Below are 19,564 nucleotides of genomic sequence, written 5' to 3' on the forward strand. Positions count from 1 at the left end.
TGGAATGATGGGGTATGAGCTACCACTCATTTCAATGGTGCCTTATGGAGTGAGTAAATGCACTTTAGTGGGAATACCATAGTCAAGGATCTAGTACTCAGCCTTGCAAGTTCTGAAACTATTAATTCACCCACAGATGTTCAGGCTGTGGGGAAGAGACATATTATCCAAATTCAAAGGAAATTGACTTATACACTAAAGTTGGCACAATAATTTGCAAAGGAAGATCACCTGAATAGATAACTAATATTGTTTGCATAGATTCATTGATTGTACAGATGAGGAAACAAGACCCAGAGCATTTAAATAACTTTCTCTTTCTGTTCCATCCTGCTACCTCATAGATGCTCTCTCTGTGGCAATTCTGAGGTTGCACAGTCAATCACTAAACATTAAATATACCCTTCATACTCATTGCTAAACCATTCCCACTCCCAAGACACACACAGTGAAGTGAACACAGTGGACGAAAGAACCAGCAGAAGGAAATCAGACATTGCCAAGAATATATTCATATCAAATTAATGTATCCTGATGTTTTATTTTTCTTCCCTTAGGGACATTTCTGCCTAGGTTACCAGTACTGGTTGTTATAATCAGAGCCCTTCCTTGGTCAGTGTTGGAAAAATACTGAACAATTCTTACAATTCGTCTTAACTTTTTAAATTTAACAAACATTTACAAATTGTATCCTGTGATATTACAGTTTCCAAAATTGCAGCTTATGTAACAATAATTTTCATCATTAATAGTGTCTTCAGGATGAAATGAGGTAAACACTTTGATTATCAATTAGGAATTAGAAGGGATACCAGAGATCATGTAATCTAAATTGTTGCCCTATAGACACCTGAAACTGGTCTCCAAACCAGAATTCATCATATTTCCCCTCCAACTCACCCCTCATCCTAACTTTTCTATTTCTCTTCGTACCACCACCATCATTCTACACACCTAGATTTTTATATCCTTGTGTGAAGATTATCCTTGAATCTTCCTCCACCCCCATAATCATTGAGTTGCCAAGTATAATTGATGCTACCTCCATATCTTTTTTGGACTCTCCTTTTCTCTATTTATCCAGCTTCTGCCCTAACTTGGGTCCTCATCTCCCCTTGCATGGGCTATTTCAGTAGCCTTCTGATTGGATTCTCCACCTCTAGCTGCTCTCCCTCTCCACTCTGTCCTTGACAACAGCTGCCAAATGCTCATCCTGTACTAAGAATTGATCCTGTCTTCTCTCACACAGATTCATATCTCCCATAGCTGTCCATTGCTTCTAGGATAAAGCACAAAATTGCTTGTTGCATTCAGTCACTATTTTTCCCACCATATTTTTTTTAACACAATTTTAGTATTTATTTTTTAGAAAAGTTAACATGGTTCCCACCATATTTTGTGTTACTCCTTACACCCTCCATCAATCAGGCTGGCCTCCATATATGACATTAAATTGCTTCTGTGTGCCTACATGCTAGTAAGCCATCCTATCAGGGATGTTCTCCTATTCATATCCCATTTCATAGAATCCATAATTTCTCTCAGATTCATAGCTCAAGTGTCACTTCCTTACACAGGACTTTTCCTGATTCTCTCATCATTTTCTCTTTCTTTATATTATTACACTATTATGTATACTTTATATTGCATACATGTTATATTGCCCACCTCCAGTAGAATATGGGGTTTTCAAGGACGGAAAATGTTAATTTTTTTTGTTTCTGTATCACCAGAGCATATTACAGAACTTTGCACCTCGAAAGTTTTTAATGTTTGTTCAATTGGTAAGCATGTTACTGCTGTCTCTGACCTTACAAGACTCATGCAGCATGAACCTGACTATTCTATAAACTTGAGATTTCCTGAACTTGACCCCCAATTCAGGACATATCCAGTTTGGAGACCAAAAGCCCCTTTTCTATTGACTTTTGTTTGTTTTTCTTTTTTTTTTAATTGATGCTTTCTGTTTTTTATCATTATAGTATCCCATGTATCCTTCCCCCATTCCCTTTTTGAGAACTATCTCATATGACAAATAATAGGGAATTGGGGAGGCTGGGAAATCGGCACAATTGATAAATTGAGACAGTCTGAAAACATATGCAATCTGTAACACCTGTGGACCTCCCACCTTCATAAAGAGGAAGGTTAGGGTTATCTTCTTATATCTCTTCATTCAAGTCCCATTTGATCTTAATAATTTTGTTACATTTACTTTTGATGTTTTGGTGTGTCCTTTCCATTTGCATTGTTGTAGTTGCTATGTTTGTTGTGGTTCTGCTTACTTCACTCTGTAGCAGTTCTTATTGATCTTTACATGCTTTTAAATATTCGTCACATGCATCATTTCTTACAGCAAACATTCATATGCCATAATTTGTTTAGCCATTCAGCATTTATTTTGTTTCTAATTTTCAGCTATCACAAAAATACTGCTATAATTATTTTGGAGTGTATGAAAATTTTTTCTTATCAATGGATTCATTGATATATAAGCCCAGTAAGTCTGGTTCAAAGGGTATACACATTTTAATTTCTTTATTTGAATAATTCCAAATTGCTTTTCAAAATGGTTATAACATTTCACGGATCCACCAAAAATATATCTGTGTGTGTCAGTCTTCCCCCAGCCCCCACAATAGCTATTGCCATTTTTTGTGTTATGGCAGGATATGAGGTGAAACCTCAGAGTGTTTAAATTTTTCATTTCTTATTAGTGATTTGAAGCATTTTTTAATATTATTGTGAATATTTGACAATTCTTTCGAAAACTCTTGTTCATATCCTTTGACCATTTATCTATTGAGGAATGGCTATTAAAACATGTATATTTATTTAATGTATCTTGAATATCAAACCCTTATCAGAGTAATTTGATCCAAATTTTTTTTCCTTATTTAACCACTTCCCTTCTAATCCCAGATGCATTTATATTGTCTTTGCAAAAGCCTTTTACTTTCAAGTAATCAAAATCATCTCTTTTATTTTTTGTAAATTCCTCACATTTGCTTACAAGTATATTTTATACCCATAGTTACAAGAGATATATGATCTGTTCTCTTCTAACTTTTTTTTAATAGAATGACCATTAATGTTAAGATCATGTATTTATTTGTAATGTATTGTATAGTGTGGTAAACTTAATTTCTGACAGTCTGCTTTCAGTTTTCCTAGTAGTTTTTAAAAATTAAATAATGAATTTGTTACATTAAGGTTCCCAGATGGCTCCCTCCCTCCTTACCCACACACACACCCTGGCATAATTCTAATTTACGAGTTCTTTTTCTAGAGGTAGACATTCACAGTTTTTTCTTTTAAACAATATTTCCGTTGCTATGTGTAATATTTTCTTGGTTCTGCTCATTTTGCTCTTCAAAATTTCATGCAGGTCTTTAAATGTTTTGTTTTGTTTTTAATTAACCTGCTCATTATTTCTTACTGTGCAGTAGTATTTCATCAAAATTATATGCCACAACTTCTTTAGCCATTCCCCAGTTGATGGACATTCTCTCAATTTCTACCACAAAGAAGGCTGCTATAAATATTTTAGAATATATAAGTTCTTTTCTCCTTTCCTTGATTACCTTGGAACAGACACAATAGTGGTATTACTGTGTCAAAGGATATACACAATTTTATAACTCTTTCGACATAATTTCAGATTGTTCTCCATTCCCAGCAGTTTTTAGGGAGTTTTTCCTTAGGTAACTTATGTTTTCCACTTTATGAAACACTGGGTTATTGAGTTCTGTTGTTCTTGAATTTCTCTTGTCTAATCTGTAACATTGAATTAGCTTTTGGTTTTTTAATCCAATACCAGATGTTTTTGATGACTGCTGCTTTATGATATAGTTTGAGGTCTGGAAGTGCTTTTTACTCCTTCCTCCTCACTTCTTTTCATCATTTCCCTTGATATTCTAGAACTTTGGTTTTTCCAAAGGAATTTTGATGTTATTTTTTTATCAAGTTCTGGAAACTATCCTTTTGGTAATTTGATTGACATCGCATTAAAATTGTAAACTAATTTTGGTTGAATTGTCATTTTTATTATATTGGCATGGCCAAACCATGAATACTGAATATTCTTCCAGCTATTTGGTTTCTTTAATTTTTTAAGGAATGCTTTGTAATTGAATCCATAAAGTCTTTTGTGTGTTCTGGAGGGTTGGTTCCAAGATATTTTATGAATTTTGTAGTTATTTAGAATGTGATTTCCCTGTCTATTATTGCTTCCTTCTTTTGGTATTAATATATAGAAATACTGTTGATTTTTGAGGATTTATTATGCAGTTTACAGCTTTACTAAAACTTAATTGTCTCTTGGTATTTTTCCTCATTCCATGGGGTTTTCCAAGTAAGTCATCATATTATCAGCAAATAGAGATAATTTAATCTACTCTTTATTTATCTTTATTCTCTTAATTACTTTTTCTTGTCTTACTGCTATTGCTAGCATTTCTAGAACTAATATGAAATAATAGTAGGGAGATAGGCATACTTGCTTCACTCCTGTATTAATTGGAAAAGGTTCTATTGCACACCCATTGCCTATGATACTTGCTTTTTGTTTCAGATAGTTGCTTTTATAATATTTTTTGAAAGGGCCCCATTATGCCTGTACCCTGTGGGGTTTTTAGCATATACAAGCATTGTTCTTTGTCAAAGGCTTTTTCTGCATCTATTGAGATAATTGTGCAGTTTTAGTTGTTTTGGTTTTTAATATGATTAGTCATGTTCATTGTTTTGCCAAAGTTAACCTTGTATCTCCTATGTTAATCCCACTTAATCATAATGGATAGTTTCTTGGATAAATCACTGTAATCAGTTTGATAAAATTTTGTTTGAAAATATTTGTCAACATTCATTAAAGATATTGACCTATAGTTTTCTCTGTATATTTTATCTTTCCCTAGTTTAGGTATTAGGACTATTTTTGTCTTATAAAAGGATTTAAGTAGAGTTCTTTTTCAATTTTTGAAAATAGTTGGTAAAGTGTAGGTACTAACTATTCATTAAAAGTTTGATGGAATTCTCCTATGAATCCATCAGGTGCAAGGATTTTTTTTCCCTTTCATATTTACTTTACTTCTAGATTTGTTTCCTTTTCTGAGATAAAGTTATTTGGAATCTCTACCTGGACTCCTGATAGTTTGGGTATTTTACATTTTTGAAGGCATTCTTCTATTTCTTTTGTGCTTTCAGTTTTGTTATTGTGATTTCATCTTGTTCTTTGCTATTTTGTTGACTTGATTTTCTTTTTTTAAATTAAAATAGCTAAGGGTTTATCAGCTTGTCCTTTCAAAATACAAGCTTTTAGTTTTATTTCTATGGAATTTTTTGTTTCAGATTTACCTTTTTCTCTCATTTTTTATATCTCTTTTTGTGTGCTTATTTTAGGTTTGTTTATTGATTCTCTACTTTTTAAAAAATGCATATTCAGTTCATTAATCTTCTTTTTTTCTATTTTTTTTAATGTGTGATTGTAAGGATATGATTTTTCCCCTGAGGACTGCTTTAGCTGTATCCCAGAAATTTTGGTATGTTGTTTCATCATTATCATTTTCTTTTACATAACAAGTTTTCAGTTGTTTCTATGTATTTGTTCTCTGACCCACTCATTATTTAAGATTTTGTTGTTAAGTTTCTATTTAGACCTGTATCTTTCGTTTGTGATTCCTAAAGTGATTCCTATTTTTATTGCATTTTGATCTGTAAAAGATGTATTGATTTTCTGTCTTTTAATATTCATTAACCATATCTCTGTGCCCTAATACATGCTTAGTTTTCCTATAAGTTCCATATGGCACAGAGAAATATTTATATATTTTTACTATCCCTTTTAGATAACTTTTAACTTATTTCTCCAGAAATTTGTTCAGCTCCATATTTTCTCTTTTTTTTAATCTTTCTCTTAAGACTTAATCCATAACTGATAGTGATATTGAAGCCTCCTTAATAATACATCTTCTTGAAGCTCAAATAATCTTTTCTTTATGAATTTGGATGCTAAGGCATTTGGAGTGTATAAATTTATCACTGACATTGGGTTAGTGTTTGTGGTTCATTTCAGCATAAAATAGTTTTCTTGTTTATCTCCTTTTATTTTTCATGTTTGTTTTTGCTTTGTCTGTTAGCAACTCCTGATTTGTAGATTCACTTGATTCATTAGAAAGTTTTTTTTTCCCCATTCCCTCAGTTTTATTTTGTGTATGTCTTTGTTTTTTAAGTGTATTTCTTTTAAGCCTATAGGGTCCTAGGGTTTTGTTTTCTTAATACAAATCTGTCATTTTTTCCCTTTTTTAAAAGTTGTTTAAACTATTCACATTTAAAGTTATATGGGTTAAGGTTATATTTCCTCCATCTAACTCTAAAATGGGGAGGAGTTCTACTTATAATTTTAATTTTCCCTCTTCTGCTAAAGCATAGTAATTTAAATCTTTTTTTTTTTTAACTCTTATCTTCTGCCTTGGAATCAAATATTAATTCCAAGGCAGAAGAGTGGTAAGGGCTAGGCAATGGGGATTTAAGTGACTTGCCCAGGGTCACACAGCTAGGAAGTGTCTGAGGCCAGATTTGAACCTAGGATCTCCTGTCTCTAGGCCTGGTTCTCAATCCACTGAGCTACCCAGCTGCCTCCTAAATCTTTTTTTTTTTAAGGTAACTATGCTCCTACTGACTCTTCATCCCCTGATCTCCTCTTCTTGTTTGTAATTCCATTCCCTTTAGGGTTTTATTACTAGTTCCTCTCTCCCACTTTTATCTGGTAATATTTTTTCCTCCTCTTTTTTCCCTCTTAAGTAGATTCCCCTTTTTTCTCTTCAGCTAGTGCTATTCATTAGTTTAATTTCATTTTTTGGACCCTTTTCAAAAAAAAGAATTTCTTTCATTATCCATCTTCTCTTTTTCTCTTTAGACCAGGGGTCGGCAATGTATGGCTCTCGAGCCATATCTGGCTCTTTTGAGGACCAGATATAGCTCTTTCTACAGGAGCCATAAAGTCAATTTTTTTTTCAGGCGCTGTTACAGGAGTGCACTGTGAGCACTGTATGGCTCTCACGAAATCACATTTTAAAAAATGTGGCGTTTATGGCTCTCACGGCCAAAAAGGTTGCCGACCCCAGCTTTAGACTCTCATTCTCTGATTTGTGACCTGGTACTCATCTGGACTTTCTCTTTTCTCTATATTCTTCATACAGTCAAAGCTTCCAAGGTATCCATTCTAGATTCTGCCCTCTCAACACACTCTGCCAGTGTCTTAGAGGACATGCCTCATCAGTTCTTTTCCATTTGCCTTTCTCTCAGAAGAATGCCAGTTATTTTAGCTGTCAGAAAGGATGCTACCCCATTGTAGGAATCTTCCCACTTTTCTACTAATCTACATCCTCTCTTGACCTTTTCTTCCCTATCTTTGCCTAGAAGTCCATGTTCTTTCTCAGGTGCCAATTGCCTCAATGCCACAGTGCCAGTAATGCCTCTTTCAAAGGAGTTTGAACCTCTCTTCCCCACCCCACCCCCCACCTTCTAGAACAAGTAGACTTTCCACAAAACACATTTCTCAGACTTCATCCAATGTAAGGTCCTCATCTATTTTCACCCATAGGAGCATTCATTCATCAGTAGAACTTCCTAACTCCAAAGTAAGGCTTCTTTCCATTCTTCCCCTTTTCAGTCTTGGCTCCCTCCTCCTTACTCTCTCCCCTATAGGCTCTTGCTGAGACCACAGAACTAACTTTCTCCATATTGGTAGCCCTATTTAATGCCAGCATATTGCTTATTCCTCTTCTGTCCCTCTGCTCCCCTCACCTCCTTTCATGTACCTTCTCATGTTTTAATGTAGTTTATGTCATTTGAAATCGTTATAGCCCTGGAAGACTACAACTTCTAGGACTCTCTCTGCTACAACTTCCCCTGACACCTCCCACTTCCTTTGTGGGAGGTGTCAGAGAAAGTATAAAAGGGAAAGTTTGACACCTTATCGCTCTCTCTGACCCTGGAGGTGGGCTAGCTCTCTTGACCATGGAATGCTCTGCTCTCCCCAGCTTGAGGCTGAACCCAGATCTCTCTTGGTGCCTTTTTTCCCTTTCTTCCTACCTTCTAGTTTTCCCTAGACCTTTCCCTTTCTAATCTAAATAAAACCTAGCTATTCTAAACCCTAAAGTTGTTCTCTGATCATTTATTAGGGGCTCTGGTCAATTTGGGGGTGGGGAGTAGGGACCTACCTTCCTTTCCCTTCCTCTCTCCTTTCTCCCATTCATCCATCCTACCTTCCTCCCTTCACTTTCACCCCCACACAGTTTATGGCGAGATGCAATATTTTTATCAAATTTCTCTGAATATCTTCCCAAAAATTCTCTAACCTCTTCAAATTATTTTCTGCTGAAAACAATTGAAGATATAAGAGAATTTTGGGGAAGATATTCAGAGAGATTTGATAAAAATATTGCATCTTTCCACCAAACATTCAAAGATTATGAAAGAAAGAGCCTCTGTCATTACATAGATTCAGTGAATGCACTTTATACTAAATGCCTCCAGCAGTTGTTAAGAGATTCTCATTTGAAAATGCTTGCCAAACAGGAACTTCAGATCAATTTGATGAAACAAGCAGTTGAAATGTATATTCATCATGATATTTATGATCTGATATTTAAATATGTGGGAACTATTGAAGCAAGTGAGGATGCTGCCTTTAATAAAATTACAAGAAGCCTTCAAGACCTTCAACAGAAGGATATTGGTGTTAAACCAGAATTTATCTTCAACATACCCAGTGCAAAGAGAGAACTGGGTCAACTGAATAAATGTACCTCTCCACAACAGAAGTTTGTTTGTCTTTGAAAAGTGGTACAACTAATTATGCGATCTCCTAGCCAAAGAGTTAACATGGAGACTATGTATACTAATGATCTACTATCTGTCCTGCTGTATTTACTTGTGAAGACAGAGATACCAAATTGGATGGCAAGTTTGATTTACATCAAAAACTTCAGGTTTAGTAGTTCAGCAAAAGATGAATTGGGCTACTGTCTGACTTCTATAGAGGCTGTGATAGAGTATATTCAACAAGGAAATCTCTCTGAAAAGCCTCCTGAATCTGAGGGATTTAGTGACAAATTGTCTCTTGGACAGAGAATGAATTTACTATCCCAGATGAGTTCAACTCCTATTGACTGTTTGTTTAAGCACAGTACTTCCAGGAAGAAATAGAAAAACTTTCGTGTCAGGATGACCATGATAAAGACACCATTCAAAAATTGTGCCGTCCTCTTTGCTTCTGTGACAACTGTGAGAAATTGGTCTCTGGGAGGCTGAATGATCCTTCAGTTGTCACTCCATTTTCCAGAGTGACAACACGCCATTGCATGTAGCTGTTGTTTGTGGGCAAGCATTATCTGCTGGTTTCCAAAGGGGCTGTAGTGAATGCAACTGATTACCATGGGTCAACACCTCTTCATTTGGCTTGTCAGAAGGACTATCAGAGTGTTACACTTCTATTATTGCACTACAAGGCAGGTACAGATGTTCAAGACAATAATGGCAACACAGCCCTGCATTTAGCCTGTACTTATGGTCATGAAGATTTTATGAAGGCTTTAGTCTATTATGATGTGCATTCTTGCAGACTAAATATTGGTAATGGAAAAGGAGACATTGCTCTTCACATAGATGCCCGCTATCAGGGCATCATAGAAGTATTGTTGCAAAATGGAGCCAGCACTGAGCTTCAGAACCAAATGAAAGAAACACCACTGAAATGTGCATTAAACTCTAAGATTGTATCTGTCATGGAAGCCAGTCACCTTCCCTTTGAAAGGGGAAAAGATCTTCTGAGTCCCCTGTTTGTTCTCCTCAATGTTCAGTGGACTCCATCAGTCAAGCCTCCTTGATCTCAAGTTTGTCTTCAGTTTGTGCAGACTTAAAACAAGAAGTAAAAAATAATTATAAAGAGGGGGAAAAAACTTTTAAGAGCTGTTGCTGATGGAGATCTAGAAATGGTACGATACCTCTTGAGTGGATGGATGAAGACTAGGAAGATGGAGAGGATACTGCCAGAACAGCAAATCTTGAATTTTGTCACCCCTTATGCCAGTGTCCAAAGTGTGCTCCACGACAAAAGAAGCTTGAAAGAATTCCTGCCAATGGCCTTGGAGTGAATGTTACCAATCAGGATGGCTTCACTGCACTGCACGTGACTATGCTGCATGGTCGTACTGATCTCACCTTGTGGAGATCTCTTTATCATCTCTGATAATCTGATGGCAGTTTAGTTGATAAGGAAATAAGGACAGGACAAGGGAAATGTCTTTTACTTCATGCTTCCAGCTCTGGCTCCAGGAGCATGGAGTTTTTTATATATATATTTTCACACAAAGAACACAAAGAAAAACTTACAGCTCATGGTTACAAATCACACAAAAGAAAATCCTTGGAGGCTTCAAAGTAAAGATAGAACAGGGTCCAAGGCCGAATTCTAGCCGCCTGGATATCAGCAAGCAAATTCTGAGAATCATAACTATATTCTATAGATATCATAAATGAATTGAGTCTTGTATTTTTTATAGGGAGGACTGCACCTGGATGGATGAAGTTTTGTCTAGCTCTGACCTTGGCTGACTTAGGAATATTCTTAGAGTTTATGGATCTTAATTTTCTTGTAGAGGAATTGTTAACCTAGTAACTGCTGGTTTGTTTAAAGCTTTTCAATGGGACATATAATGTTATTAAGAAAAGGTGTGGATCTTGAAAAGGAGTCAAAAGGGGAGTCTCAGATGTTCATCTATTTAAGACTCTGTTTCTCTTATTGGCCTCCCACATCATCTCCTTCCTTTTGAAGCATGGTGCCAATGTGGATGCCAAGAATGTTAATTGGGCTGCCCCACTTCATCTTGCCTGCCAGAAGGGACACTCTCAGGTGGTAAAGAGCCTAATGGACTTTGGTGCAAAGCAAAATACAAAGGATTCAAGTGGTAACAAGTCCCACAAAGGAAGCATTCACTTTTAGTCAAGTTCTTTCCATAACAACTGTTTTCCATCAGATTTCTGCCTTTACCCCTGTCTCTTTCTGTACATTTAGAAAGAAATCTTTTCCTGGTTTCTCTGTTGTCATTCTATTGCTGATTCTGTCCTTGCCTTCTGCATTTATTCATTATGTTCAAGAGGCAAATATCTTCGTTTCTGAAATCCCTTTAATTCTGGTTTTCTTTCTAAAAATGTTTCAAACTTTTCTTTATTATTGAATGTCCACCTTTTTTCTTGCATGGTTAGTCTCAGATTTTCTGTATAGGTTGTTATCCTGGCTTGCATCCTGAATTACTTCTGATGGCTTGCAGAACTTATTTCTGAATTAGACTGAATTGTGTCTGAATTAAATTTACCACTATGTGTCTTGGAGTTTCCAGCATTGTATTGTTTGGTTTTGTTTCTGGAGGCAGTCTGTGAATACTTTCAATTGGAATTTCATTTTCTGTGTTCAGAAGTTCTGATTAGTTAGTTCCTTTTTTATTATTTCCTTTATTATTATATGGTTTTTTTGTCCTGTCATGTTCTTCTAGAGCAGGGGTTGGCAACCTTTTTGGCTGTGAAGCCATAAACGCCACATTTTTTTAAATGTAATTTCGTGAGAGCCGTACAGCACTCACAGTGCGCGCTCCTGTAACAGCGCCTGAAAAAAAAATTGACTTTATGGCTCCTGCAGAAAGAGCCATATCTGGCCCTCAAAAGAGCCAGATGTGGCTCGAGACCCATACGTTGCCAACCCCTGTTCTAGAGGAATATATCTATCTCTCCTTAGATTTTCTCTACATATCCTGTCTTCAAGGTTCAAATGTTTTGCTTACATGGTAAGCATAATTTCTTTTAATGTTCTTGTTTTTTGCTTCTCTTCTAAATTGCCTTTTACTTCTTTGTAATTAGATTCCCAATGTATTGTTCTCTCTTTTGTTTCTTTGGTGAGGTTTTCCATTGTAGGTTCACATTTTTCTATTCTGCTTATTATTTTTACTGTGCAGTACATACGCTCTGCTCTCATAATTCTCATTTCTCTTTTAAACTGCTCAGGAACAAAAGATTGTGGTTGCATGTTCTCAAATTCCATAAAGTTTTCTTTCACTTCAAATCCTTCATTTTAAAGAATTCATAGATGCCTGAACTCATTTTCCTCTAATTACTATTTTTCTGTTTATTTATCTGTCTTTGAGATTTCTTCATCCTTGAATCTTTGGTACTTTCAGTCTTGCCCACCCTACCCACCTCTTATTTTCCTTAGAGCTCACTTTTGACTCCCTCCTTTCTAATTGTGGTTTCTTTGGGGATGTAGCTTAAAGTATCTCAGTCCCCTCCCACACTGGACAATTCCTGGTTCACCAGCCTAGGTCTCTACTACAAATGAGTTTTGGGTGATCTGAAATGGCTCTAGTTAGAAGCTATACTCTTTCCTCAGGCTTGGTGGAATGCTGCATAGCTCTCCACCCACACAATACCTTGTCCTGGTGACTCATCCCACTCCCTCTGTTTTTTAGTCCTCTGGCTCAGGACTGACATGTCAGAGCCTGCTTTCGCTGTAATCATTGCTGATCTTAGTTCAGAGCTTTGCAGCATTGGTGTTTCCAGGTTGCAACCCTCAGCAGAATTTTGCTACTGAAAGACTGGCCAAGTTAGCTATTAAGACCTGAGAAAATGACCACAGCCTAGAGCAAGGGTCACTATAGCATAGAAAAGAGGGAGAGGGAATTGAGAGGTGGGGGAGAGATTACTGAGTGAGCATCTGTGTCTGGAGTTTACAGTTTTTGTTTTTTTTAACCTTTTGGATTCTTGATGCCCTAGACCAATGCTGGGCAAACTATGGCCTGCCTGAGGGCCAGATTGGGGGTGGGGGGAAGGCCTGAAATATTCTATCCAGCTGCTCAGCATTATTCCTAATCTGATGAATACAATGAGTAGGATACAGTACAATGAAACTTCAAAAGAGCTGCCTTAGAAACAGACTGACAGATGAGCATTTCCTTTCCTTTGGCCCCCTCTTTAAAAAGTTTGCCCATCACTGCCCTAAGACCATGGAAACAACTGAAGTTGCTTTATCTTTGGCATATAATTTGTATTTAGAAGACATTCAAGAGATCTTGGGGATCAGGCAAAATATCTATCCTACTATCTTGTTGCTTATGTAACTTGGAAGCCCTCTCTGTTGACTGTTGATCCTATGCCTCATTAGCTTTAAATGAGCCCAGCAGCCTAAGACAGAAATGAGCTTAAGCACATACAACCATAGCTGTTATAGAAGATGACTATACAGTAAGATAGTTTTTTTAAACAAACATATGAAAAAGTATGTATTTAGTTGGATATTAGCTTCTTCAAATGTTCACATATTACATGGGGGAGTATAAATCAATCCCAGTGATGCTGCTATTCTTCAGAACACATAGGAATTGCCTTCAGGACCACATAAAGAAAAAAAAAAGACTTGACAAACACACTTAAGTTTTGTCAGAAAAGGATTATTTCACTTATATACCCCTTTGGCTCTACATAACTTCTCATTCTTTTCAAAAAAAATCATAAAATAGCCTTAATGGATGATATGCCACAATGATGGATAATCAAAAATAATATATTTTGTGGTCAGACCATAATTTCAAAATTCCTAATTTTGGAGTGAAAAGGATCTCAAAGTTTTCCTACTCCAATCCATACCAGATAAAGGTATAGATTGCAAAAACTACAAAATTCTTCCTAGCAAGGTAGTATAGGTCACTGAATTGAAATTAGAAGTCCTAACAATTACTAGTTGTGTTACCTTGAATAAGTCACTTATCCTTTCTGAGGCCTCAGTACCCCTATCAGTAAAATAAAGAATTTGAACTTTAGGTTCCTTCCAGCTCTAATCCATGATTTTTGATACTTTAAACTTGCCATAAAACTTCTGCTTAAAGGCATCCAGTGATGGAAAATGCATTTCCTATTGAGATGACCCATTCCTGGCAGATAATAATAGTAATAGTCATGGTTAACATTTATATAGTGTTTACCTATGTGTCATAGGCACTATCCTAAGAGCTATTCAGCAACTGTTACACAACTTAGATTCTTTCATGGGACACTAAGGTTGTAGATGAGGCTTTAACCTGGGACTTCATTTTCCTGATTCCAAAGCCAACTCTGTCCACACTATACACCCTGCTGCCTTTCTTTGTCAATACTATTTCTCATCTAATGTGTTAGATCCCTAATTTCCTCTCTATCTCTACAAATTTAGTAAGTCAGCTACCTATGCATTCATTCAAACCATTAATAAAAATTTTGAACAATATAGGACCAAGGAATAATTTGGTATTATCCACTAGTGGCTTCCTTTAGAGTTGACATGACAATTGGTTGATATTCTTACCATTATAGAGCTTGTAACTACTTTTTTTCCTTTTCAAATGTTGGGTAAATATTTCCTCTATATGTAGATACCTCTGCAACAAAAGACCTGTTTCTTCATGGCCTTTCAAATGAAGATCACTAACTGATAGTTCAGTAATTATCTTATATGTAGTTTTTAGTAAGCCTAATTCCTTGAATTCATTTTGAATGTAATACTTTCTTATCATATCTGCCTTTACCTTGGGTTTTTCACAGGATTCTCCTTAATCCTTCTCAGAGTGACAAAGAAAACTAGAACAAAGTAAGAACTGAGTAATTCTTCATTCTCATTGTCATCTGTTATTATTTTTTGTCATGGGTAGTGATCTTCCTTTAATTTTCCTCTTGTTCTCAATTGAACTAAATTCAATTTTTAAAAATAACCTCTCTCTCCCTGGTTCCTTCTTTTAAGGTTTTCATACATGCCTAGGTCTTTCTCATCTTTAAAAAAAATGTATTTTTTCACTAGGTCCTACCATTCCTTCAAGGTATCATGCTTCTTCTCTCCTCCCTTTCTCAACCAAATTCTTAGAAAAAGTTGTCTACAAATGGTACCTGTATTTTCTCTCTTCTTACCTTTTTTAAACCAGTTGTGGTGTAGCTTCCAATGTCATGATTCAACAAAAAGTGTTTTCTCAAAGTTACCAGTGATTTCTTAATTGACAAATGGGATGGTCTTTTCTTGTTCCTTACCTTTCTGCTGCATTTGACCTTTCTTCCTGTATATTGCAAATTAAGTCTGCAGAGGAGACTTTAAGTCACACTATGAAGAACACTTGAAGAAACTTGAGCATTTTTTTTGCCTAGAGAAGGGAAAACTTAGAATGGACATAGTAACAATCTTCAAATATTTGACAGATCATCAATGGATAAAGGACTAGATTTGTTTCTTTGTAGTTCTAGAGGGTAACACTATAACCAGTGTGTCAAAATTAGAAAAATTTTAGCTGATTTTAGAACTCTGAATTATTTCCTAATAATTAAAATTGTTCATGTATAGATTAGGCTACTTCAGATGAGTTGATATACATTAGGACTTTGCTCATTCTAAAGTATCATTAAAATGTTAGCTGTCACTTATTAAATAAAAAGTTTTCCATTATTTTGAAGCATTCAGAGGGACAAAATGAGTTTTGGTGCAGGGATATTGTAGAGGGGATTCAGGTAAGGGGTACAACTTAATTCATCAAACATTTATTAAGTACCTGCCATGAAGTAATTAGGTCTAGTGGATACTAGACTGGCTCTAGAGTTAGGAATTCCTGGGTTTTGAAGTCCTTCCTCTTTAATGATACTGGCTGAGTAACCCTGAGCTTACTTAATCTCTCAATGTCCTAAAACTATGTTTCAGAGAAGGTACCAGCCTTCTTTGTTAGAGGAAATTTTTCACCTCAGGAATTTCCCTTTGCTATTGAAATCAAAGGTCTGTTCTCTAACCCTTCTTTGTATAAGTCACTGTTAACTAAGATTCCATAATTCTAATTTTGTTCTTTTTGGTGCCCCACTGTTTGATGTTGATTCAAACTGGAACAAGTTGATAATTTTTTTTTATTAGAATGTTGATTTCATCACAGTTACTTGTGACTGCAAATGTTTCCCCTTTATCTCTACCTACTTTTAAACAGGTGATGGAAAGTGAGGAGTTTATGTTGCTTCCAGCCAACCAGCTTATTGATATTATATCCAGTGATGAACTAAATGTTCGAAGTGAAGAACAGGTGTTCAATGCTGTAATGGCCTGGGTTAAATACAGTATTCAAGAGAGACGACCCCAACTTCCACAGGTAAAAATCAGAAAGCTCATGTAAGTATCTTCTCTACACTAGAGGAAATAGTTTGATTTTGAACCAGAAACATGAAAGAAATTTTAAATTTATCCAGTACTATAAGATTAGCACTGGTTGGGCCAAAGAATATTTAGAATGATTTGTGCTTAACTGTCTTGTCCTAAGGGGCAGGTAGGTGGCTTAGTGAATAGAGAGCCAAGCCTAGAGACCCCAGGAGGTCCTCAGATGCTTCCTAACTATGCAATCCTGGGCAAGTCATTTAACCCCCCCATTGCCCAGCCCCTACCACTCTTCTGCCTTGGAACTGATACTTAGTATGGATTCTAAAACAGAAGGTAAGAGTTTTTTTAAAAAAGTGTTGCTTGCTTGAAAATCTTCACTCTTTTGTGGCAACTATAGATTTTAGAACATAATGTAAGTTATAATCTAAATAGTCTGAAATCGGTAATATAAAGATAACCATAAATACATTATTTCTTTTCAACAACTTGGAAACCTTTACATTCTTTAGTAGTGGTGGGATGGGAAAGAAGAAAGAGGAACTAAAGGGATTATATGGAACTCAAGTAATTGCAGGATGGGAAACATTTGATAACCACCATTATTAGTGTAATTTTTAATGGGATAACTAGATTTTATCTGGGGCTGCTAATTTTGTTTGTGTCTAATTGCATAAGCTCTGCTGAAAGATCAAAATAGCCTTCTTAAATGACATAAGATATTTGAAGTAAAGAACTAGAATCAATTATCTTACTATATCCATATAACTATATTGGTTGTTGGGAAGTTTTTAAAATGTATTTCTAATTTGTGGTTTTACCAATTTGGATAGGCCCTCCTCTGAAATAAATTATAACCCCTTCATGTTTTCTCAATTTCTGTGATTCTTGCACTGTCCTTCCAAAATTTTTTATTACAGGGCAGCATTGCCTTTTCTTTTTTTATCTCACTATTTCCAATTAGATCACAAAATAATTGAAAGCAAAATTGGAAAACAAAGTTATTCCTGAGTCATGCACTCAATTGGATGTCTTACAGATTATAGACTGGTACCTTTAGTAGTGTTTATTATCTCATAGGTGCTGCAGCATGTTCGCCTACCATTGCTTAGTCCCAAGTTCCTGGTGGGTACAGTAGGCTCTGACCCCCTCATCAAAAGTGATGAAGAATGCAGGTAAGAATATCCTCTGTCAGGAAGTAACGAAGAGATGGGCATTTACATTTTTTCCTCTTTGTCATATTTACTTTTACTTCTTCCTTGAATCCAAGTCATTTTTAATAGGTTTTTCTTCTAGGATAGAGTCAAGAAAAGAAGGCTCAGAAGGGGAGGACTGAACTTACATTATTCCATTCTGTTAGTTTTGGGGAATGGTGTTTATTGATGTAGAAGTGACAATGAAATCTAAAGTTGATTTCTATAATTTTAATAATAAATGCTTATTGAATGACTCGAAGATTTTAAGCCAATTTAGGATTTGAAGAGATAATTTTCTGCTAAAATACGATAAATATAGTTTTCTTAGGAAAATTACTATTGATTCAAACTTTTTGTTCATTGGGTAAACACTTATGAAGCTGACCTAGGATGAAGCTATGTAGCTGATGCTATATTTTGAGTCCAGACTTCCTGCATCCATTCATCTTTTACAACATTTAGTACCATAAGAGATTTCAAGGAACCATAAACAGTGTTCCAAAGGAAATTCATATTCATTAGAGAGCTCAGACTTCAAAGTACCAGAAGCACTAGAGCCTACACTAAAATAGACTTAAATCTATTAGAGATCCAGAAACTTAAGGTGCCATATTTATTAAATGGTCCATGCTGGTAAGAACTTGAGGATAGGTAAACTGATAGGAAACAAGAATGTCTTCTGAGTGTTTATTATTTTTTGCCTTCTTAGAATATGATTATGGAGCTAGAGTTGCCCTGAAGGAGATGCAATTCTATAAGAAAGTGTGAGCCCCATTTAGCCATACCCTGAATGTAGAAGGCTTACTAGAAGAATCAGAGATTATGGGGATCAAGTCCTTGTTCTACATTCAGAGTATTTTCTTTGGGTCTCATTCTCCATTATCTTGGAATGAATAGTGTCAATCCAACCTGAAAGAACCAATACCAATTATTCATTGACTCTTAGAACTCTCTGACATAGCCACCTATAACCTGTATATCCTGCTTCTGAGTTTTCTAAGGACCAGCCATGATGTTGGGGTTGCCTTCCCATCATGTGTCATCACAAGATTCTCAAGGGCAGGGGCTACAATCAAACTAATCTTTTCCGATTCTCTGGCAAGCAGACTTCCTTTTTCTGTTGCCTTTATGCCTGTGAGTCAGTCACTGATTCAGCCATTAACACAAAAATCCTTTCTATCAGACATTTATCATTGCACTTTCATCCCTTCATCACTTTCATCAGTTCTCTTCCTCAGTTCAGATCCATATTGCCTTTTGAAATTCTTGCTCTTAAGGGAATTAACAAACTCCTCCTCATCATCTTTATTTTCTTCTCTTCACACATTTTCTGTTGATAATGGAACACCTGAATCCCTGTCCTAAACTCAGTGTTCCTTCTCTCACAACTCCTTACATAACCAAGAAGAGTAGGCAAGCTCATTGCTACTTCACATCTATAAAGATGAAAAATAATAAAGGCTGATATCATAATATAAATTAGTATTTTGATTAAAGCCATGTTGATAGATAAAGTTATTAGACCACGCACTTGTAAGAATTCAAAACTGCCGCCCCAGCCATTATTGTTACCTCTCTTCCTGAGTCTGCTGGCCAAGAGGCCACTCCCTCCTAACCCAGGAGATTTAAACTGTTCTCTGCGTGGAGACGTAGGCGTCCCCACGCCCAAAGAACTGGAACCAGAAACCCGTTGGACCATGGGAAATGTAGTTTGATAATTTCCACGTGTCCATAGAAAATACATATATATACTTAAAGATGGCATCTCCCAAATTTCACTCTTACACATCATTGGTTTGCTACTTTTAACAGAACTCATCAACTTTTTTGAGGTTCAGTCCATCTATATCCATGTTGGTGAACCAATGGCACATGTGCCAGAGGGGGCTTCTCATTTTCCCCTCTCTACATGTACTCTTATTACCTACCTGTTTGACTCTTCCTTTGTCTTTTTTCATTTTTTTTTTTTTAACTCTTACCTTCAGGGGCCAGCTAGGTGGCTCAGTGAATTGAGAGCCAGGCGTAGAGACAAGAAGTCCTAAGTTCAAATCTGGCCTCAGAAACTTCCTAGCTGTGTGACCCTGGGCCTAGCCCTTATCACACTTCTGCCTTAGAACCAATACACAGTATTGATTCTAAGATGGAAGGTAAGAGTTATAATTTTTCTTTCTTTTTT

At 36.0% G+C, this 19,564-nt stretch overlaps 1 protein-coding gene and 1 pseudogene across 1 annotated transcript in view; both read left to right on the plus strand.

Annotated features, from left to right (window-relative positions):
- The window catches only part of KLHL20 (kelch like family member 20), a 62,861-nt gene that overhangs the window by 17,108 nt on the left and 26,189 nt on the right, over positions 1 to 19,564 (plus strand). Inside the window, exons 3-4 of the mRNA XM_044677051.1 lie at positions 16,032 to 16,190; positions 17,273 to 17,367. Of these exons, the coding sequence (XP_044532986.1) occupies positions 16,032 to 16,190; positions 17,273 to 17,367 (254 nt within the window). The remainder of the gene's footprint in view (positions 1 to 16,031; positions 16,191 to 17,272; positions 17,368 to 19,564) is intronic.
- Positions 1,380 to 12,640, plus strand: LOC123244497 (annotated as a pseudogene).

Source organism: Gracilinanus agilis, chromosome 4, assembly GCF_016433145.1.
Source record: "Gracilinanus agilis isolate LMUSP501 chromosome 4, AgileGrace, whole genome shotgun sequence".
NCBI classification, from domain to species: domain Eukaryota; kingdom Metazoa; phylum Chordata; class Mammalia; order Didelphimorphia; family Didelphidae; genus Gracilinanus; species Gracilinanus agilis.